This window comes from Heptranchias perlo, chromosome 29 (genome assembly GCF_035084215.1).
Source record: "Heptranchias perlo isolate sHepPer1 chromosome 29, sHepPer1.hap1, whole genome shotgun sequence".
Lineage (NCBI taxonomy): Eukaryota > Metazoa > Chordata > Chondrichthyes > Hexanchiformes > Hexanchidae > Heptranchias > Heptranchias perlo.
In genome coordinates, this window is record NC_090353.1 from 38,281,470 (window position 1) to 38,305,728 (window position 24,259).

At 48.9% G+C, this 24,259-nt stretch overlaps 1 protein-coding gene across 1 annotated transcript in view; it reads right to left on the reverse strand.

The window, feature by feature from the left end:
- Positions 1-15,952: 15,952 nt before the first annotated feature.
- LOC137299707 (CREB-regulated transcription coactivator 1-like) overlaps positions 15,953-24,259 on the reverse strand; it is a 58,142-nt gene continuing 49,835 nt past the window's right edge. The window contains exons 11-13 of the mRNA XM_067968646.1: positions 20,220-20,300; positions 19,514-19,691; positions 15,953-17,279 (exon numbers count right to left, since the gene is read on the reverse strand). Of these exons, the coding sequence (XP_067824747.1) occupies positions 17,068-17,279; positions 19,514-19,691; positions 20,220-20,300 (471 nt within the window). The 3' untranslated portion in view covers positions 15,953-17,067. The remainder of the gene's footprint in view (positions 17,280-19,513; positions 19,692-20,219; positions 20,301-24,259) is intronic.

A 24,259-nucleotide genomic window follows, 5' to 3' on the forward strand; every position in this document is an offset into this window, starting at 1 on the left:
ATTGGTGAGGCCACACTTGGAGTACTGTGTACAGTTCTGGTCACCCTATTATAGAAAGGATATTATTAAACTAGAAAGAGTGCAGAAAAGATTTACTAGGATGCTACCGGGACTTGATGGTTTGACTTACAGGGAGAGGTTAGACAGACTGGGACTTTATTCCCTGGAGAGTAGGAGGTTAAGGGGTGATCTTATAGAAGTCTATAAAATAATGAGGGGCATAGATAAGGTCGATAGTCAAAATCTTTTCCCAAAGGTAGGAGAGTCTATAACGAGGGGGCACAGATTTAAGGTGAGAGGGGAGAGATACAAAAGGATCCAGAGGGGCAATTTTTTCACTCAAAGGGTGGTGAGTGTCTGGAACGAGCTGCCAGAGGCAGTAGTAGAGGCGGGTACAATTTTGTCTTTTAAAAAGCATTTGGACAGTTACATGGGGAAGATGGGTATCAAGGGATATGGGCCAAGTGCAGGCAATTGGGACTAGCTTAGTGGTATAAACTGGGCGACATGGACATGTTGGGCCGAAGGGCCTGTTTCCATGTTGTAACTTCTATGATTCTATGATTCGAAATTGTCACTTCCACACCGCCTGAGGAAGGTGAAAGCCCCCGAAAGCTTGTGGGATTAAAAATAAAATCGTTGGACTATAACTTGGTGTAAAATTGTTTACAATTGTTAACCCCAGTCCATCACCGGCATCTCCACATCGGGATCAATGGTGAAGGTTTCTGGGGTCTCCGATGAAGTGTCTCAGAGACCAGGTGAGTGGGAGAAACAGGAGCCGAAGTGAAGTGTTGCCTCTCGGTGGGCCGGTCCGAGGGAGCAGCCCCGAGCTTGTGAGCTTCGTTACTCTGCACATTGTGACGGGACCGGTTTGTCTCTGAATGTGCAGCAGTTGCAGATACCGAGGTCCGGGGGCCTGGCCGGGGTGTGGGGGTCGGTGTTTGGTCCCCATCATGTTTTATTCTTTCACTCTTGATAGCAGCATTGTCCAATTGAAATGTTACTTAACAGCCGAATTCCAGCAAATTGCAGTTAACAGACCGAGTGATCTTTATCTTTAGACCTTCCGTTTACCATTTGACGGTTATAAATCTCTGCATCATTAATCGACACCCATTAATTCAGTGACAGAAAAACAAAAGAAAGTAACACAGACAGGGGGAAAACAGCTGCATCTTTTCCAAATGGTTTTGTTTATTTTTGTACATTGTCGGTTTTATATGGACTTTATCGACATGGAATTTACTAAATCAAAGGTGACCCAGATATAACCCACAATATGCAGCATTTTCAATGACTGCAAAGCTTTTCTGAATATAACTTTTCCTGCATGTAAAACAAAACTAAATAAATATCCCTCCTCCCGCTTACTATGCTGATTGTTTCTTGTTTGTAGGAGGTTGGTACAGAAGCCGGCACGATGGGCCGAATTACCTTCTGTGCTGTATGATTCTAGAAGGGAGAGACCGATGTATTTATACAACTCAAACATTTCAGTGTGGCGCATCCATTAATTACTTTGAAGTGCAGTTACTGTTGTGTAGACAAAGCTGGGAGATCCTGACCAGCACTCAGTGAACACCCGGTGAACCGCCTGCTCTTTCCAATATTGTCACAGGGTCTTCAACATCCCGCCGAACTGAGCGTCTCTCACCTTAATGTCTCCTCTGAAGGACGGCACAGCTGGTAATGCAGCACTCCCTCAGGAGGGCACTGAACAGAGATTGTTATGTGTACCCCGCCACCCAGTTACACACTCTCACTCACAAATACAAAACACACACACAAACACACACGCGGTCTGACACACAGTTCAGGTTAAAGCGTTTAAGCTAAGTTAAAACAGAAAGCACATCTCTAATTCTCCCATTCATCATTATATGAAGCCACTGTTTAAACTGTACATCAATTCGATAATTTACAAATCAGGTATCCACTACCGGATATATATAAACCGCCATCCTCCCCCAACCCCTCGATTAGATTCCAGCCTGTAACTCACTCCTGTTCACAGATCAAATTATAATTGGAATAACTTGTGGCTGACAATCAATAAATAACACAAACAATAGACAAGACATTGACCTCATCATTATACAGCCTCCCAAACCCGATACACACAAAAGGGTGTTGAAACTAAGTTAACGTGGGAGCAGGGGCAATGCCCACAGACCGCAACTTCCCACTCAGCCATTATGTGATGCTGAGATCACAAATGATTCCTATAGGAGGCAGCACGGGTTAGATACAGAGTAAAGCTCCCTCTACACTGTCCCGTCAAACACTCCCAGGGTCAGGTACAGGGTTAGATACAGAGTAAAGCTCCCTCCACACTGTCCCGTCAAACACTCCCAGGGTTAGACGTCAACGGAGGAAGAAAGTGGGAATATAAGGAGCAGAAAACCGTTGAACTTTTATTACATTTCATTTACAAAGACAGAAGCCTCCACACTAACATAAACTTTAAAAAAACATTTACAATTTAAATGAAGATCCTTTGTCGGTCAATACAAGTTATTGGTTTGCAATACACCCGAAACCCACTTCAAAATTTTCCACGTTTATTTATAAAAACCATGACATCAGAAAAATAAATAAGTTTTGACAAGGTTGAGAACAGAATCTGATTAAAACGAGAGTCCGGCGCGGATTAGCTGCATCTCTACAGGAAAAGGAATTTGCTGCCAGTTAATTTTCTCCGAATCTGTATGGTGGGAGTGAGAGAACAGCTCAGGACAGAGTACACCATCAGTTCGGGTTGTTTCCTGCTGCACTGAGTCAAGCAGCCCTCTCACCTATGGGAATTATTTGAATGTGACATGATTGTAAAATGCAGCTCGATTGGTGTGTGTTATTAAGACTCATTTCTTGAGATTTCTTAGGATAAAAGTGACGACTGAATCCTGAAAGCACAGCAAGTTTGATCAGGGAGGGAACTGGAAGCCAGTCAGTTGCTGCTGTTACTTGAGCAGCTCAGAGGTTTGAACCGTTTCTGGTCCATTTTTATAAACATCCTTTCACAAAGACCACAAGTTGTGGGGACTGGAAGTTTAATGCAAATGCTGTTTTTTTTTAGGTGAGATGGAGGAGGGAAAGGTTTAAATCCTTCAATTCTTGTCTAACTTTAAATTTCCTCATGGCTACCCACAAGGGCCACGGGGGAAGAGCGGGGGAATGGAACTAACTGGATTGCTCTTACAGCGAGCCGACACGGGCTCATATGCTGTAACCATTCTATGATTCAGAAGTAAATCCGGATTAAAAATCAACACCGATTGGTCTTAAACCTTCTGTTCAATGTTGCCTCTTGATTTCTTTATTGTAATCCTTTGAGCAGTTTTTAAAATACTTCCTGTAAACTGTTCATAGAGAAATATCAGCACCACAAAAAACATTTTTGCAATTCAACACACTCTCAACTGAAATCTGGTCTGATATTTTAGGGACAGAATTCCAAAGTGAATTTCTCAGTGAGTGTCACAGCGTTTGCAGTAACAGACCTCAATCATCTCTCAAATTCCTGGAATCCAGATCACTTCTCTGCAATATTTCAGGAGGTCACAGAACTGCACATCTGTGCTGCACGCTGCACAATTGGCTAAGAGAAAATAAATTCAAAGATACCATAGGAAGAGTCAGAAATTAATCACACTCCCACCTTTTCTATCAGAATACCCTGGTGTAATCCACAGTATCCAGTCTAAAGGAACCCTCTGCGGTGTTTTGTTGTATGGTACACACCATATTGGCCCTTGCGGAGATGCAATGCAAGGTACAGTACTCCACATAGCAGAACCCCTGACAGTATAGTGTAACAAACGCAGCACAGTATCACCCTGACAATGCAGGGTAACAAACGCAGCGCAGTATCACCCTGACAATGCAGGGTAACAAACGCAGCGCAGTATCACCCTGACAATGCAGGGTAACAAACGCAGCGCAGTATCACCCTGGCAGTGCAGGGTAACAAACGCAGCACAGTATCACCGTGGCAGTGTAGTGTAACAAACGCAGCACAGTATCACCGTGGCAATGTAGGGTCACAAACGCAGCACAGTATCACCGTGGCAATGCAGGGTCACAAACGCAGCACAGCATCACCGTGGCAGTGCAGGGTAACAAACGCAGCACAGTATCACCCTGGCAGTGTAGTGTAACAAACGCAGCACAGTATCACCCTGGCAGTGTAGGGTCACAAACGCAGCAGAGTATCACCCTGGCAGTGTAGGGTCACAAACGCAGCACAGTATCACCCTGGCAGTGTAGTGTAACAAACGCAGCACAGTATCACCCTGACAATGCAGTGTAACAAACGCAGCACAGTATCACCCTGACAATGTAGGGTCACAAACGCAGCACAGTATCACCGTGGCAATGTAGAGTCACAAACGCAGCACAGTATCACCCTGACAATGCAGTGTAACAAACGCAGCACAGTATCACCCTGACAATGCAGTGTAACAAACGCAGCACAGTATCACCCTGACAATGCAGTGTAACAAACGCAGCACAGTATCACCCTGACAATGCAGTGTAACAAACGCAGCACAGTATCACCCTGACAATGCAGGGTCACAAACGCAGCACAGTATCACCCTGGCAGTGTAGGGTCACAAACGCAGCACAGTATCACCCTGGCAGTGTAGGGTCACAAACGCAGCACAGTATCACCCTGGCAGTGTAGTGTAACAAACGCAGCGCAGTATCACCCTGGCAGTGTAGGGTCACAAACGCAGCACAGTATCACCCTGGCAGTGTAGGGTCACAAGCGCAGCACAGTATCACCCTGGCAGTGTAGTGTAACAAACGCAGCACAGTATCACCGTGGCAGTGTAGGGTCACAAACGCAGCACAGTATCACCGTGGCAGTGTAGGGTCACAAACGCAGCACAGTATCACCCTGGCAGTGTAGGGTCACAAACGCAGCACAGTATCACCGTGGCAGTGTAGGGTCACAAACGCAGCACAGTATCACCGTGGCAGTGTAGTGTAACAAACGCAGTACAGTATCACCGTGGCAGTGCAGGGTAACAAACGCAGCACAGTATCACCGTGGCAGTGCAGGGTAACAAACGCAGTACAGTATCACCGTGGCAGTGCAGGGTAACAAACGCAGCACAGTATCACCCCTCACAGGGACCTGGGTTAATTCAGCTTCCTCACTCAGTAACCCCTCACAGGGGAGGGATTCCTCTCCAGGTGCCGCTGAATGTAGATAAATTCCTTTATGATTAAGATAGAGCTCATATCCTGAGCAGATACACAGGGTTGGGGGAGGGGGGGGCTCTGAATTCTTGGAGAAAGATCCATTATGTATTGCACTGGGGACAGTGACCCTGATACCTCTGTCATGGGCATTATCTCATCTTCAAACAGCACCAGAGAACATCTGGCTGCAAAGAACAGAATTAAACAGCAACTTTATCCTAAAGACATGAACTGTAAAAGACTCCTCCCAGTGAGGTTAAAGGTCCTCTGATTTAGATGCCTCCCAGTGATGGAAGTCCAGCAGAAAACCATTGGACGCATGAACAGTCAGTCCAGCATGAGAACGTACAGAGTGTAAAACATGGTTGGTCTGGAGAGCTGAGATGATGTGAAACTCTGTAGTCCAGATTTTGTTATGATAATAACGTGAGACTAACAGCGCTCATGTTATCTTTATGCAAATCGGACAGTAACTTCCAGCGAGCGCAGTTAAACATGGAAATCTGGAAGTTGTTCTCGGAGATGTCCTGCGCCTCCAAAAGCTGCACGAAAACGGCATCTCGCCGTCTGACTTATCATTCAAACCTATTGAACAGCATGAAGTTCCTGTACTGACCCCGTATATACGGACTGAACTCGCCACAAAAGTTCAGTCAAGTTATTTCAAGTACCATTTTAACAATGTGGTAAGTCTTAATTACTGGCAAACAACCTCTCTGGCACTGAAAATTAACTCTTAGAAGTGTGGAGTCTCATTCCTTCAGATTTTAATGCTTGTTGGACATACATTTTTAAAAACTTTTTCCTTGTCTCTTTTATCTCAATCTCCTAATTCAATCTTTCTTAACCTCTTTATTTGACTTTTTGTACCTGATTTGACATTGAATTCACTATTCGAACTAACTTCCTGGTTCTGACTGCTGTTATTAACGATGCTTCAGTCTGATCGGATAATACAGTCAGATATACAGCTGCGTGCCCCATTCACACACAGGTCCCAGATTCCCAGGACAAGCACTGGTCAATTTGGATCTCCAATTTTCAGGAACTTGCCATGCAAAAGCTCACAGGAAGTCTATGGCCAAGGACAAGTCTAACAAACCGCCGGCACTGTTCACAGCAAAATCTAGCCCAGTGTTTAAGCTTTACTCGTGTGCTGTGTATTATGTGAGGGGGGTTGAAGGTTGGTGGTACAGTGATGTCTGTGCTCCTGGTTTTAATGAGCCACATTTAGGCTGTTTCACGATCTGATCTAACCATCTTTCAGCTTTTTCCAAACCCAACCCTCACCATTTCTAATTTTCCATTTATTGCATCAAGTCTCTCACAATAAACCACAAACTGAGAGATTTCAAATTCTGAACTGTTTTAAACAAGAAGTTATCAGAATATTATACTTACACTGCTACTGCTGAATTAAATATTAACCACTTGATTTTATTTAAAACTAAAAACTGATGGTTCAGAAATGGACCCCAGATATCACACACTAACAGTTGCACATTCCCCCTCACAAACTTTTAAATTCACTTAATTTATTTTCTTTGTATAACAAAATCATGTCTAGTTTACACAACAGATTGGTGATGTGAAGCTCTTTAAATTTCTCTCCAACATGCAGAAATGATGTTAAAACTGGAAGAGTGCAACACCGTGCAATAATAGTGGACACCGCAGAACGTGGGAGTCTCAGAGATCTGCAGAAACCAGCAGAGACTCTAGGATCACATCACATCATACCAGAGCTTCAAATAATCAGCTCAGAATTGGCAGCTAAACTCTAACATAATCCCCTTCCCTTTCCTATGGGGAATGGGTCACGGAATTGACACAAAAGGAATTGGCAGTGAAACGACTCTCGGTTGATGTGAAATGAGGCAAATATCAAGTGCTAATAAATTAAAACAATATTCTGCACATCACAGGGATGTTACCCCATCACAGGACTCAGGGTTCTCACTGGCTGTGCTTCAGGGTTCAGTCCTTCCAGAGACAGGACCAACTCTGGGCAATATACTGACACACAGGGCACATGCTGACATGCTGTTGTGTTGACTACATTGCCACGTGTGGGGGATTTAGGGCAGGTACCAAAGAGGCCCGGGCAGCATGATAACCAGGTGAGGAGCAGACAGCCTTGACTGGGTAGGGGGCACACTGCTAGGCTCAGTTCTCAGTGTTTGTTTGTAGATATTGAGCAGAAACATTCATCATAAGGAATATTTACAATTTAAACAAAAGGTCATTGGGCCCTGACACTCGGGGACAAAGCTGGTGCTTGTGCAGTCTCACCAGATTATTTACCACACTGGACCAGACACCTTGGTGGCTTAATCTTTGAAAAACTTGTCTTGTTGCTAAGATAGAAATATTCAGCCCCTTGAGCCTGCTCCACCGTTCAATTAGATCATGGCTGATCTATATCTTAACTCAATTTACCTGCCTTAGCCTAATATCCCTTAATACCCAGACCCAACAAAAATCTATCGACCTCAGTCTTGGAAGCTCCAACTGACCCCCAGCATCCACAGCCTTCGGGGGACAGTTCCAGATTTCCACTCCCCTTTGTGTGACATCACCCCTGAACGGCCTGGCTCTAATTTTAAGTTAATATCACCTCGGTTTTGATTGCCCCACCAGAGGAAATAATTTCTCGATATCTCCCCTATCAAATCCTTTTAACATTTTAAACACCTTAATTAGATCACCCCTCAACCATCTAACCTCAAGGGAATACAACCCAAGTTTTACAATCTGTCCTCATTATTTAACCCTCTAAGACCCGGTAACATTCTGGTGAATCTGCGCTGTACCCCCTCCAAGGCCAATAGATCCTTCCTGTGGTGCGGTGCCCAGAACTGATCGCAGTATCTCCAGATGGAATCTGACCAAGGCTCTGTACAACAGAAACATCACTTCCTCCCCTCTGTATTCCAGACCCCTTGAGGTAAAGGCCAACGTTCCATTAGCCTTTTTGATTACTATTTGTACCTGTCTACTAGCTTTTAGTGATTTGTGTACTTAGACTCCCAAGTCTCTCTGCTCTTCTACAGTTCCTAGTTTCTTGCCATTTAGAAAGTACTTTGATCTATCCTTTTTAGGTCCAAAGTATATGACCTCACAGTTGCCCACAATGAACCCCATCTGCCATAGATATGCCCACTCACTTAATCTGTTTATGTCTCTCTGTAACTTCATGCTCCCATCTACACGATTTACTGTCCCTCCTAACTTAGTGATGTCTAACTCTCTACCTCATCAACCACGTTATTAATAAATCTGGTGAAAAGTTGAGGCCCCAGAGCTGATCCCATGGAAGATTTTTAAATTAAAAAGTATTGAAGGACCATGGATGAATGAATGTTTTCTAGAGAATTGCAGCCACGGGTTAGACAGTGTCTGACGGAGCATTAACATAGGGGCTACAGAGTGTCTGACGGAGCATTAACACGGGGGCTACAGAGTGTCTGACGGAGCATTAACACGGGGGCTACAGAGTGTCTGACGGAGCATTAACACGGGGGCTACAGAGTGTCTGACGGAGCATTAACACGGGGGCTACAGAGTGTCTGACGGAGCATTAACACACGGGCTACAGAGTGTCAGACGGAGCATTAACACGGGGGCTACAGAGTGTCTGACGGAGCATTAACACGGGGGCTAGAGAGTGTCTGACGGAGCATTAACACGGGGGCTACAGAGTGTCTGACGGAGCATTAACACAGGGGCTACAGAGTGTCTGACGGAGCATTAACACGGGGGCTACAGAGTGTCTGACGGAGCATTAACACGGGGGCTACAGAGTGTCTGACGGAGCATTAACACACGGGCTACAGAGTGTCTGACGGAGCATTAACACAGGGGCTACAGAGTGTCTGACGGAGCATTAACACACGGGCTAGAGAGTGTCTGACGGAGCATTAACACACGGGCTAGAGAGTGTCTGACGGAGCATTAACACACGGGTTAGAGAGTGTCTGACGGAGCATTAACACAGGGGCTACAGAGTGTCTGACGGAGCATTAACACAGGGGCTACAGAGTGTCTGACGGAGCATTAACACGGGGGCTACAGAGTGTCTGACGGAGCATTAACACGGGGGCTACAGAGTGTCTGACGGAGCATTAACACGGGGGCTACAGAGTGTCTGACGGAGCATTAACACGGGGGCTACAGAGTGTCTGACGGAGCATTAACACACGGGCTACAGAGTGTCTGACGGAGCATTAACACAGGGGCTACAGAGTGTCTGACGGAGCATTAACACACGGGCTAGAGAGTGTCTGACGGAGCATTAACACACGGGCTAGAGAGTGTCTGACGGAGCATTAACACACGGGTTAGAGAGTGTCTGACGGAGCATTAACACAGGGGCTACAGAGTGTCTGACGGAGCATTAACACAGAGGCTACAGAGTGTCTGACGGAGCATTAACATGGGGGCTACAGAGTGTCTGACGGAGCATTAACACGGGGGCTACAGAGTGTCTGACGGAGCATTAACACGGGGGCTACAGAGTGTCTGACGGAGCATTAACACACGGGCTAGAGAGTGTCTGACGGAGCATTAACACATGGGTTAGAGAGTGTCTGACGGAGCATTAACACAGGGGCTACAGAGTGTCTGACGGAGCATTAACACAGAGGCTACAGAGTGTCTGACGGAGCATTAACATGGGGGCTACAGAGTGTCTGACGGAGCATTAACACGGGGGCTACAGAGTGTCTGACGGAGCATTAACACGGGGGCTACAGAGTGTCTGACGGAGCATTAACACGGGGGCTACAGAGTGTCTGACGGAGCATTAACACACGGGCTAGAGAGTGTCTGACGGAGCATTAACACACGGGCTAGAGAGTGTCTGACGGAGCATTAACACACGGGTTAGAGAGTGTCTGACGGAGCATTAACATAGGGGCTACAGAGTGTCTGACGGAGCATTAACACAGGGGCTACAGAGTGTCTGACGGAGCATTAACACACGGGCTAGACAGTGTCTGACGGAGCATTAACACGGGGGCTACAGTGTCTGACGGAGCATTAACACAGGGGCTACAGAGTGTCTGACGGAGCATTAACACGGGGGCTACAGAGTGTCTGACGGAGCATTAACACACGGGCTACAGAGTGTCTGACGGAGCATTAACACAGGGGCTACAGAGTGTCTGACGGAGCATTAACACGGGGGCTACAGAGTGTCTGACGGAGCATTAACACGGGGGCTACAGAGTGTCTGACGGAGCATTAACACACGGGCTAGAGAGTGTCTGACGGAGCATTAACACACGGGCTACAGAGTGTCTGACGGAGCATTAACACAGGGGCTACAGAGTGTCTGACGGAGCATTAACACACGGGCTAGACAGTGTCTGACGGAGTATTAACACGGGGGCTACAGAGTGTCTGACGGAGTATTAACACACGGGCTACAGAGTGTCTGACGGAGCATTAACACACGGGCTACAGAGTGTCTGACGGAGCATTAACACACGGGCTACAGAGTGTCTGACGGAGCATTAACACACGGGTTAGAGAGTGTCTGACGGAGCATTAACACACGTGGGTTGGGGGGGGGGGTCTTAATGGTTTCTGCACTTGCTTCATCAGGGCTGGGCAGAGAGGATCTCGCAGAATGTGTCTTCAGTACTGACAGAAACTTGTTGCAGCATTAAACTGCCCAGCAATTGCTGATAAAACAGTTTCCGGGCTTAATATAAAGTTTGTATTCTAGTGCTGGGAGATAATGATGATTTAGTGTTTGCTCTGAGACATTAGTGGGAGGTCAGATATGCCAACACTGACATTTGGCCAGACAGACCAGCTGCCCGACAGTGAAGTATCAGCTTAGAGTCTTGAACTAATATTTGTGATTCCAATGTGCAAGAAAACTCACTGTTTGACAGGATGAGTTGTAACTCGTGTTGGGAGCAGTGGGTAGTGTTAGTACACAACCCTGCCTGCCCACACACAGACCTGAAAACCACAGCAAACGTCCTAAAAAGCTACACAACCACACAGGTCCACCTGGACGTTGGCAGTGAGAACCCGTGCAGCTCCGTACCCCACTCCCCCAGTCAGTGAGTAACAGTACTCACCTCTCCCCCCAGTCAGTGAGTAACAGTACTCACCTCTCCCCCCCCAGTCAGTGAGTAACAGTACTCACCTCTCCCCCCAGTCAGTGAGTAACAGTACTCACCTCTCCCCCCAGTCAGTGAGTGACAGTACTCACCTCTCTCCCCAGTCAGTGAGTAACAGTACTCACCTCTCCCCCCAGTCAGTGAGTGACAGTACTCACCTCTCTCCCCAGTCAGTGAGTAACAGTACTCACCTCTCCCCCCAGTCAGTGAGTAACAGTACTCACCTCTCCCCCCAGTCAGTGAGTAACAGTACTCACCTCTCCCCCCAGTCAGTGAGTGACAGTACTCACCTCTCTCCCCAGTCAGTGAGTAACAGTACTCGCCTCTCCCCCCCCAGTCAGTGAGTAACAGTACTCACCTCTCTCCCCAGTCAGTGAGTGACAGTACTCACCTCTCTCCCCAGTCAGTGAGTAACAGTACTCACCTCTCCCCCCCAGTCAGTGAGTAACAGTACTCACCTCTCCCCCCCAGTCAGTGAGTGACAGTACTCACCTCTCCCCCCCCCAGTCAGTGAGTGACAGTACTCACCTCTCCCCCCAGTCAGTGAGTAACAGTACTCACCTCTCTCCCCAGTCAGTGAGTAACAGTACTCACCTCTCCCCCCCAGTCAGTGAGTGACAGTACTCACCTCTCCCCCCCCCAGTCAGTGAGTGACAGTACTCACCTCTCCCCCCAGTCAGTGAGTGACAGTACTCGCCTCTCCCCCCCCCAGTCAGTGAGTAACAGTACTCACCTCTCCCCCCAGTCAGTGAGTAACAGTACTCACCTCTCCCCCCCCCAGTCAGTGAGTGACAGTACTCACCTCTCCCCCCAGTCAGTGAGTAACAGTACTCACCTCTCCCCCCAGTCAGTGAGTAACAGTACTCACCTCTCCCCCCAGTCAGTGAGTAACAGTACTCACCTCTCCCCCCAGTCAGTGAGTAACAGTACTCACCTCTCCCCCCAGTCAGTGAGTAACAGTACTCACCTCTCCCCCCAGTCAGTGAGTAACAGTACTCGCCTCTCCCCCCCCCAGTCAGTGAGTAACAGTACTCACCTCTCCCCCCAGTCAGTGAGTAACAGTACTCGCCTCTCCCCCCCCCAGTCAGTGAGTAACAGTACTCACCTCTCCCCCCAGTCAGTGAGTAACAGTACTCGCCTCTCCCCCCCCAGTCAGTGAGTAACAGTACTCACCTCTCCCCCCAGTCAGTGAGTAACAGTACTCACCTCTCTCCCCAGTCAGTGAGTGACAGTACTCGCCTCTCCCCCCCCCAGTCAGTGAGTAACAGTACTCGCCTCTCCCCCCCCCAGTCAGTGAGTAACAGTACTCACCTCTCCCCCCAGTCAGTGAGTAACAGTACTCGCCTCTCCCCCCCCAGTCAGTGAGTAACAGTACTCACCTCTCCCCCCAGTCAGTGAGTAACAGTACTCACCTCTCTCCCCAGTCAGTGAGTGACAGTACTCGCCTCTCCCCCCCCCAGTCAGTGAGTAACAGTACTCACCTCTCCCCCCAGTCAGTGAGTAACAGTACTCACCTCTCCCCCCAGTCAGTGAGTAACAGTACTCGCCTCTTGCCGCTTAAGTCAGGGAGATACAGTACTTGCCTCCCCCCCCACCCCAAAGTCAGAGAGTAACAGTACTCGCCTCTCTACCCCGCCCCCCCTCAGTCAGAGAGTAACAGTACTCGCCTCTCTACCCCGCCCCCCCCCCCCCCTCAGTCAGAGAGTAACAGTATTCGCCTATCCCCCCAGTGAGTAACAGTACTCCCCGCCCCCCATCCCCCCATTGAGTGATGGTACTTGCCTCTCCCACTCGCCTCCCACCCCCCGGTTAGTGAGTAACAGTACTCGCCTCTCCCCCCCACAATGAGTGACAGTACTCGCCTCTACCCACCCCCCTCATCCCCCAGTGAGTGATAGTACTGCCCTCTCTCCCCAGTGATTCCAGGATGGTCTGTTGCCTCCCTGGTGCCAGGGTCATGGATGTCACTGAGCGGCTGCAGGGCATTCTGAAGGGGGAGGGTGAACAGCCAGAGGTCGTGGTCCATATCGGTACCAACGACATAGGTAAAAAGGGGGATGAGGTCCTGCAAGCAGAATATAAGGAGTTAGGGAATAAGTTAAAAAGCAGGACCTCAAGGGTAGTAATCTCAGGATTACTCCCTGGGCCACGTGCTAGTGAGTATAGGAATAGGAGAATAGACAGGATGAATGCGTGGCTGGAGGGTTGGTGCAGGAGGGAGGGATTTAGATTCCTGAGGAATTGGGACTGATTCTGGGGAAGGTGGGACCTGTACAAGCCGGACGGGTTGCACCTCGACAGATCAGGGACTAATATCCTCGCAGGGAGGGTTTGCTACTGCTGTTGGGGAGGGTTTAAGCTAGAATGGCAAGGGGATAGGAATCTGAGCGGGGAGTCAGAAGAGAGTGAAATTGAAAGCAGCAAGAGAGGAGAGGACCCAGGGGAAATTTACAATACAAATAGTAGTTTAAGAATGAATGAAAGGGAAAAGCATAGAGCAGCAGAAAGAAAGTGTAATTTAGGCACTACAGGTAAAGTGAAAACTAGAAGGTGTAAAGCGATCAGAGAGAGCCAGCATGGATTTGTGAAAGGTAGGTCGTGCCTGACAAACCTGATTGAATTTTTTGAAGAGGTGACTAAAGTAGTGGACAGGGGAATGTCAATGGATGTTATTTATATGGACTTCCAGAAGCCATTTGATAAGGTCCCACATAAGAGACTGTTAGCTAAGATAGAAGCCCATGGAATCGAGGGAAAAGTACGGACTTGGTTAGGAAGTTGGCTGAGCGAAAGGCGACAGAGAGTAGGGATAATGGGTAGGTACTCACATTGGCAGGATGTGACTAGTGGAGTCCCACAGGGATCTGTCTTGGGGCCTCAATTATTCACAATATTTATTAACGAATTAGATGAAGGCATAGAAAGTCTCATATCTAAGTTTGCCGATGACACAAAGATTGGTGGCATTGTAAGCAGTGTAGATGAAAACATAAAATTACAAAGCGATATTGATAGATTAGGTGAATGGGCAAAACTGTGGCAAATGGAATTCAATGTGGACAAATGTGAGGTCATCCACTTTGGATCAAAAAAGGATAGAACAGGGTACTTTCTAAATTGTAAAAAGTTAAAAACAGTGGATGTCCAAAGGGACTTAGGGGTTCAGGTACATAGATCATTGAAGTGTCATGAACAGGTGCAGAAAATAATCAAGGCGGCTAATGGAATGCTGGCCTTCATATCTGGAGGACGAGAGTACAAGGGGGCAGAAGTTATGCTGCAGCTATACAAAACCCTGGTTAGACCGCACCTGGAGTACTGTGAGCAGTTCTGGGCACCGCACCTTCGGAAGGACATACTGACCTTGGAGGGAGTGCAGCGTAGGTTTACTAGAATGATACCCAGACTTCAGGGGTTAAGTTACGAGGAGAGATTACACAAATTGGGGTTGTATTCTCTGGAGTTTCGAAGGTTAAGGGGTGATCTGATCGAAGTTTAAGATATTAAGTGGAACAGATAGGGTGGATAGAGAGAAACTATTTCCGCTGGTTGGGGATTCTAGGAGTAGGGGGCACAGTCTAAAAATTAAAGCCAGACCTTTCAGGAGTGAGATTAGAAAACATTTCTACACACAAAGGGTGGTAGAAGTTTGGAACTCTCTTCCGCAAACAGCAATTGATACTAGCTCAATTGCTAAATTTAAATCTGAGATAGATAGCTTTTTAGCAACCAAAGGTATTAAGTATATGGGCCAAAGGCGGGTATATGGAGTTAGATCACAGATCAGCCATGATCTTATCAAATGGCGGAGCAGGCACGAGGGGCTGAATGGCCTACTCCTGTTCCTATGTTCCTAACAGTACTCGCCTCTCTCCCCCAGTGAGTGATAATACTCGCCTCTCTCCCCCAGTGAGTGATAATACTCGCCTCCCTCCCCCAGTGAGTGATAATACTCGCCTCTCTCCCCCAGTGAGTGATAATACTCGCCTCCCTCCCCCAGTGAGTGATAATACTCGCCTCCCTCCCCCAGTGAGTGATAATACTCGCCTCTCTCCCCCAGTGAGTGATAATACTCGTCTCCCTCCCCCAGTGAGTGATAATACTCGTCTCCCTCCCCCAGTGAGTGATAATACTCGCCTCCCTCCCCTGTGAGTAACATTACTCGCCCCAGTCAGTGAGTGACAGTACTCGCCTCTCCCCCCCAGCGAGTGACAGTACTCGGCCCCCCCCCCCGGTAGCTGTGTTTCAAGCTCTGAAATGTAACGAGTGCTGCTGGTCACAGCGATGGCTGACTGGAGGGGCTAAGAAGATGCAGACGGAGTAAGAGGCCATAAAGGGGGAAAGAATTAAAGAATGGGCTGGGGGGGGAATTAAAGAATGGGCTGGGGGGGGGGAATTAAAGAATGAGCTGGGGGGGGAATTAAAGAATGGGCTGGGGGGGAATTAAAGAATGGGCTGGGGGGGGGAATTGAAGAATGGGCTGGGGGGGGAATTAAAGAATGGGCTGGGGGGGGGAATTGAAGAATGGGCTGGGGGGGGGAATTGAAGAATGGGCTGGGGGGGGAATTGAAGAATGGGCTGGGGGGGGAATTGAAGAATGGGCTGGGGGGGGAATTGAAGAATGGGCTGGGGGGGGGAATTGAAGAATGGGCTGGGGGGGGAATTGAAGAATGGGCTGGGGGGGGAATTGAAGAATGGGCTGGGGGGATTGAAGAATGGGCTGGGGGGGGGGGGGGAATTGAAGAATGGACGGCAGGGACTGATTGTGAACGGGTGCAGCTGCAGTGAGGGAGGATGTGAACGTTTGGTTTTTCACTAAGAGGCAGCAAACTCCGCCCGGGACAAAACGTCAACATTTTTTTTAAAAAGCTGCTGGAAAACAACAAATGAAAGAAGCACAAACGGGAGCCGGATGGGGATCAGGAGCCGGATCAGGAGCAAGAGCAGGATCGGGAGCCGGATCCGGATCAGGAGCAAGAGCAGGATCGGGAGCCGGATCCGGATCAGGAGCAAGAGCAGGATCGGGAGCAGGATCCGGATCAGGAGCAGGCCACTGGTAAGCATCGGTTGAAATACAATTTCTGTCCATGCACTTAGCTCTTCTATCAGTTCATTCTTGCGCTCACTTTCCCAGCAACATAACAACAAGGCCATGGATTTTTGCAGAACACAAGCGCAGTGAAGGGAATGGGCAGGAGCGAGAAATCACAGGCAAATATAAAAATATAAATAAAAATCGTGCAGCACTGGAAATACAATGGCAACAGAGCACTGAGGGGGGCCTTGGGCTGTGGATTTGAGGTTAAATAAGAATGCACCATACTGCTGGGCTGGAGCCGCAGAGTGCTGCCATCAGTTGTTGTCTCACAAGTAAATTCCACTCGATTCATAAACCTGCTGACGATAATGACACATTGACAGCTCATCGTGGTCAAGAGGACGATATACACAAGGGAAGAGGGAAAATAAAAGAGGCCCGGGATGAAACGGAGCCAATGAAATGCTGACAATGGAGGGGTGCGTCACGCGGCTGCAAGCACGATACTTGGTTCATTCAGGTTCGCAGAGTTGCAAGCTCAGAACAAGAAGCAGAATTCATTGCACGTTACGCTCTCACGCTAACATCATTCCACCAATCGCACTCGGTCGCTTAATTTCTGCTCCCTGGCAGGTTTTTGGCCTGTGTCCCCCTATTTGTCCTGGGTCGGAGTGGCCCTTTCTACAGGCGATCCATGCGGAAAGTATCCTCTGTAGCGGGGTCTGTCAGGACCATGTCCGGATCATTCAGCATGTGCAGGCCATCCAACGTTAAAGGGTCAATTTTCAGTTCATCGAGAGGAAACTGGGAGTCGGTGTCAAAGGTCACGTCTCCAACGCCTGCGAGCGAATTGGTTAGCTCCTTCGACAGACTAGGCGGAGATTCACCTGTCACTGGGTGGGAAATACAGAAAGACAGGCTGGGTTAGCACATCAGACAGCAGGTTGCACACAACCTGGGCAGTGCCATCAATACTGACCATTTAACCCCATAATGCCAGGCAATCAAACCGGCTTTATTGTAAAAAATTGTCTGAATTTCTCAGTGAATAATTCACGTTACTCTGAGTTATTTTCCGCTCCTGATACACCAGGACTGCGTAGGGTCGTAGCACATACGATGTCTTGCTACTCAGACTGCAGTGGGTACGATGTCTTGCTACTCAGACTGCAGTGGGTACGATGTCTTGCTACTCAGACTGCAGTGGGGACGATGTTTTGCTACACTCAGAATGTTGGGGGTTGGGCAAAGGTAAACTGCCCGTTTTAAAAAAAATTCTGGGGATGTGGGCGTCGCTGGCGAGGCCGGCATTTATTGCCCATCCCTAATTGCCCTTGAGAAGGTGGTGGTGAGCCGCCTTCTTGAACTGCTGCAGTCCGTGTGGTGAAGGTTCTCCCACAGTGCTGTTAGGAAGGGAGTTCCAGGATTTTGACCCAGCGACGATGAAGGAACGGCGATATATTTCCAAGTCGGGATGATGTGTGACTTGGAGGGGAACGTGCAGGTGGTGTTGTTCCCATGTGCCTGCTGCTCTTGTCCTTCTAGGTGGTAGAGGTCGCGGGTTTGGGAGGTGCTGTCGAAGAAGCCTTGGCGAGTTGCTGCAGTGCATCCTGTGGATGGTACACACTGCAGCCACTGTGCGCCGGTGGTGGAGGGAGAGAGAGAATGTTTAGGGTGGTGGATGGGGTGCCAATCAAGCGGGCTCCTGGATGATGTCGAGTTTCTTGAGTGTTGGAACTGCACTCATCCAGGCAAGTGGAGAGTATTCCATCACACTCCTGACTTGTGCCTTATAGGTGGTAAAAAGGCTTTGGGGAGTCAGGAGGTGAGTCACTCGCCGCAGAATACCCAGCCTCTGACCTGGTCTTGCAGCCACAGTATTTATATGGCTGGTCCAGTTAAGTTTCTGGTCAATGGTGACGCCCAGGATGTTGATGGTGGGGGATTCGGCGATGGTAATGCCGTTGAATGTCAAGGAGAGGTGGTTAGACTCTCTCTTGTTGGAAATGTTCATTGCCTGGCACTTGTCTGGCGCGAATGTTACTTGCCACTTATCAGCCCAAGCCTGGAGAAACAGCGGCAGGAAGTGCTGGGACACGGGCCAATGGGACAGAAGGAACATTACGAATAGGTAGGGTGTCACCCCAGGGTACTCTGGCACTCTGCCACAGATCAGTCATAATGAGGCATTGCCCATCAGCCAGCTGGGCAGCCCTCCCACATACAGAATAAGCTTCTCCCCTACAACCGTTAGATACAGAGTAAAGCTCCCTCTACACTGTCCCATCAAGCTCTCCCAGGGCAGGTACAGGGTTAGATACAGAGTAAAGCTCCCTCTACACTGTCCCATCAAACTCTCCCAGGGCAGGTACAGGGTTAGATACAGAGTAAAGCTCCCTCTACACTGTCCCATCAAACTCTCCCAGGGCAGGTACAGGGTTGGATACAGAGTAAAGCTCCCTCTACACTGTCCCATCAAACTCTCCCAGGGCAGGTACAGGGTTGGATACAGAGTAAAGCTCCCTCTACACTGTCCCATCAAACTCTCCCAGGGCAGGTACAGGGTTGGATACAGAGTAAAGCTCCCTCTACACTGTCCCATCAAACTCTCCCAGGGCAGGTACAGGGTTAGATACAGAGTACAGCTCCCTCTACACTCCTTTGTCTCGGCACCCATTTTTGTCTAATTCGGTTTTTGGGAAGTGCCTTGGGACGTTTTTCTACATTAGAGGCGCTTTATAAATGCGAGAGTGTGGAGCTGGTGTGAACACATAAGTCAGTGCATCTTATACCCGGACAGCAGCATCTGGGAGTGATTGTGGGAGAGGGGTGAGGATTATCATGGTGAGATAGTAGTACTGGGACACAGGGATTCTTCCCTCTACTTTTGCACACCCTAGAAACAAAGTAAAGTTCCCTCTATACGGCCCCAGCAGTGTGCCTCAACTCCAAACGGTTGTCACTCCTACACCAGTTATTCTCTGAATGAGATGGGCAGAGTTTGTGAGCTCTGGGTTATGCTCCAATTATCCCACATGCTGCACTGTACAAGGTGGTGTAATGAATTGGCTAGGGTGGATAATCACAGAAAGAAAGGTTTGCTACAATGAGGTTGGGATCTGCTCACCTGTCAGGATGATGTTGGGGATGTTTGCATGGTTGGTATAACTGAGCTGAGAGTCCTGCAGGCTCCCGTGGCTTCCTGTCAGCCCCATCATGGCTGCCTGCGAGTAGTTCAGAGTTGAAATTTGGCTGTACAGGCTGTTGGTGCTGTTCGGGCTTTCGATCATATTAAACTGTTCAAGCTAAAATAAAGAACAACATAACAGCTAGAGTCTTACTCCTGGACTCGTCCCGACGCTGGGGGCTCCTGGAGTGGGTCTGGGTGGTTTTTTTTTGATTCGTTCATGGGATATGGGCGTTGCTGGCGAGGCCGGCATTTATTGCCCATCCCTAATTGCTCTTGGGAAGGTGGTGGTGAGCCGCCTTCTGGAACAGCTTGTTATTTGCCACTTACCAGCCCAAGCCTGGATGGTGTCCAGGTCATGCTGCATGCGGGCACGGCCTGCTTCATTATCTGAGGGGTTGCGAATGGAACTGAACACTGTGCAATCATCACAATTACCTGGTGTGTGATAGGGAGTTGGTCAGGGTGCTTACCTGATGTGACAGGGAGTGGGTCTGGGTGTTTATCTGGTGTGTGATAGGGAGTGGGTCTGGGTGTTTATCTGGTGTGTGATAGGGAGTGGCTCTGGATGTTTGTCTGGTGTGTGATAGGAAGTGGGTCTGGGTATTTACCTGGTGCCTAATAGGGAGTTGGTCTGGGTATTTACCTGATGTGACAGGGAGTTGGCCTGTCTGTTTGTCAGCTGCTGATCGTAATAATCTCCAAAAACGCTCCCAAGTATGGATGTCTGTTGGAAAGAAGGCAGAGTTATTTGTTAAGAGATGGGAAATGTATTGTATGCTAATCACCCTGTGACTGACACGCACACACACCTCCTCCCCCACAGCTCCCAGGACCACTTCATTCAGTCATGTTACATTCCAAATGCAATGCCCAGGTCTGGGCACCCACACCTCCTCTTCACACCTCTCTCTGCCCAACAGGCCCAGCATCTCTCACCTGCACCCAGTCCTTGGTCTCACCCCTCTGTACCAAGCTCACATCCTCCACTCCTAAATGATTGATGGAATTGGATAGGTGGATATGGGAAGAGGTGGGAAAATGTGATGAGGACCATTTACTCATGTGGATAGTGAATGCCAACACGACTGGGTGGGCCAAACAGCCCATTTCCTTGTATTTCTACAATGCTGCGTCAATCTGAAGCTGCCACTGAGTAATCACAAGCTTTAATCCGTGGACTGTCATCACATGGCAAATTTGCTACAGCTTTACCAGCTTGGCGGTCGAGCTTTGGAAAAAGCTTCATCAGGTTAAACTTGAATTTCAAAACAGGATTCACAAGGAAAACACATCTTTCATTAGCTGCAGGATAGCACAGAGCAACAGCCTTTCAACAAGCACAGGCCTAGCTAGACTGGGTCCATCAAACAGCTGGCACTGGATCCAGCGTTATCATCACAGCCTATCCTAGTCCCCATTTCCCATTCTGCGCCCCAGTGCTCATCCCATGTACTGATTCACAAGGACCGGTTCTGCCCCACTGGGCACAGTGTTTGCCAGGTCAGCCTCTGATGTTTACGGTTGCTATCTTCCAGGAAAAAATCCTACTTCATGACAAAAACAGCAGAATTTGTGATTAATCTGTCCGATGCACAGAATGACTGTCAGTACCAATCCTCATTACTGTCTCGCCTGAGCCTGGGCCCCGAGCCCGAGCCCCGGCCCCGAGCCCACACCTGACAGCAGGTTACAAGGAACAGGTGCTGCTCCTTCACCATACACCATGGGAAATGCTGGGATCAGGCAACATACAAGCAGCCAGAGATTCTCAGTATTTTCTATAAATTCCATGCGTATCTGGGATTGCACAAGGAATGTTTCCTGCTCACTCCCACTCACCCTCAGGGAATGTTTCCTGCTCACTCCCACTCACCCTCAGGGAATGTTTCCTGCTCACCCTCACCCTCAGGGAATGTTTTCTGCTCACTCCCACTCACACTCAGGGAATGTTTCCTGCTCACTCCCACTCACCCTCAGGGAATGTTTCCTGCTCACTCCCACTCACACTCACCCTCAGGGAATGTTTCCTGCTCACTCCCACTCACCCTCAGGGAATGTTTCCTGCTCACTCCCACTCACCCTCACCCTCAGGGAATGTTTCCTGCTCACTCCCACTCACACTCACCCTCAGGAAATGTTTCCTGCTCACACCCACTCACCCTCAAGGAATGTTTCCTGCTCACTCCCACTCCCACTCACCCTCAAGGAATGTTTCCTGCTCACACCCACTGACCCTCAAGGAATGTTTCCTGCTCACTCCCACTCAGCCTCACCCTCACGGAATGTTTCCTGCTCACTCCCATTCACCCTCAGGGAATGTTTCCTGCTCACTCCCACACACTCACCCTCAGGGAATGTTTCCTGCTCACTCCCATTCACCCTCAGGGAATGTTTCCTGCTCACTCCCACTCACCCTCAGGGAATGTTTCCTGCTCACTCCCACTCACCCTCACCCTCAGAGAATGTTTCCTGCTCACTCCCACTCACCCTCAGGGAATGTTTCCTGCTCACTCCCACTCACCCTCAGGGAATGTTTCCTGCTCACTCCCACTCACCCTCAGAGAATGTTTCCTGCTCACTCCCACTCACCCTCAGGGAATGTTTCCTGCTCACTGCCACTCACCCTCAGGGAATGTTTCCTGCTCACTCCCACTCACACTCAGGGAATGTTTCCTGCTCACACCCACTCACCCTCACCCTCAAGGAATGTTTCCTGCTCACACCCACTCACACATACTCCCGTAGCAGCTGCTTCCTGCTCCCTCCCGCTCACACTCTCTCCCCAGGGGATTCAGAAGTGAAGCAGCTCCACTTGCAACAAATTCCAGGCTCTCAGTTTGTAAGACTATCTTCTCTGCCTAATCCTTCTCCCGATCTGAAGAAATTGGGACATTTTCCATAAATCTGAGGGCCAGTTATCAATGCACTGTAGCATGCACACTCACAGAAACGTGCAGACACACACAGCTACAGGCACATACACTCACAGAATCATGCAGTGGTAATGGAAACATTTCAAAGGCTCAGCAAGTTGGTGGTGAATTGTGACAAAGACAAACCAAACAGTGAGATAGGGCAACGCTGGAAGCTGGCACTGCAAACGATGAGTCAGTCACAACAGCAGGCCAAGGAGTGGAAGCAAAGGTTCCCTTACTTGAGGGGAGCTGCCTGGAGAGAAGCCTTGATTGGAGACAGGAGAGGTGGGAGACTGGTTGGCTGGAGACCCAGTATTACTGCGGTACTGCTGGAGAGAAGCCGACAGAACAACACAAGAGTTAAGAGTGAGCGCTGAGGTCAGCACAGCATAGCAACCTGGGGGGCCCTAAGTGAAGTGCACCTCGGAGGTGAGGGTGCAGGTTGAACCAATGCAATCTCCGGTTTCCACTCAATTAAGTTCACGGAATACAACTCTGACAATTATTCCATCTGGGAGCATCGCTGGATCCAAAATGCTGAAACTAGGAGCACACACTCAAGTCCAAGTCTTTTTTTTTGAAGATGTCCGAGGTTGGATTCCAAGAGCCCTTGTGTAGTAACAGTGAGCTGGAGATCAAACTGGTGCAATAGTAGAACTCCCTCACCGCGCCCCCGACCTCAGCTCACTCCCTCCCGTGGGACACCCTCTCCCCCTCGCTCTCCCTTTCTCTCGCTCTTCATCGGTCTCCCTCTCCTCCTCTCCCTGCCTCCCCTGCTTGCCCTCCCTCCCTCCCCCGCTCGCTCACCCTCCCTCCCTCTCATAAAGCAGCACGGTTGGGGGGGTCCCGAGCCAATATTTATCCCTGAACCAACATCATTAAAGCAGATTATCTGGTCATTTATCACACTTCTGTTTATAGGATCTTGCTGAGTGTAAATTGTCTGCAGCATTCATTGGCTGTAAAGCTCTTTCGGACATCCTGAGGTGGTGAAAGGCACTGTAGAAATGCAAGTTCTTTAATGGTATCCAGGCCAAGCTAAAAACCAGCCAGTTTTCACAGCATTATGTACTGCTGAGCACATCAGCAACTTCAGCCTGAACACAAGAACCAGACAGGAACATTTCAGCTCTATGGAGGCCTTTGGTTCCATCCAGGGCCTGTCGTTGCAATCTGCGAGTAACTGTGCTCTTCATATGGAGATTTTATATTCCCGAGAAACTCTCCTACATTTTACTGTTGAGAATTCGGGAACCCTCCCAATATAGCTGGAGAAGGTGCAGCTCCTGTGAGCACTGTAGTTACTACAACGGACCCTGGCTCTTAGACCCTGTTCTATTTCCACAAAATCACGATCTGACCTGCAGTTTAACAGTCACTCTGTAAATAAGCCGCCTGCACAGGAAGAGATGCTTTAAAGCCAAGTAAGAGGCAAAGACTTCATTCCTGGGAGTGTTGGCCCTACTGATCGATCCCCTTGGATTCTAATTCACGAATTTCAACAAACGTACCACAGAGCTCCCAGAGGGTTATTACAGGTAATTGTTCCCACAGTGCCACCAGCAGCTGGTTTATGATATGGCAGTATCTACACTTTTCATCAAATTTATATCAATAACTTTCAAACAAAAAATCCACAGGAAAGCAAAATATTTGGGTGCTGCAGTATGCAATGAGGGGAGCGAACAGGAGAGAGACAGACAGACCGAGCGAGCGAGAGAGAGAGCGACAGACAGGCAGATCGACCGACCAAGACAGCGAGCGAGCG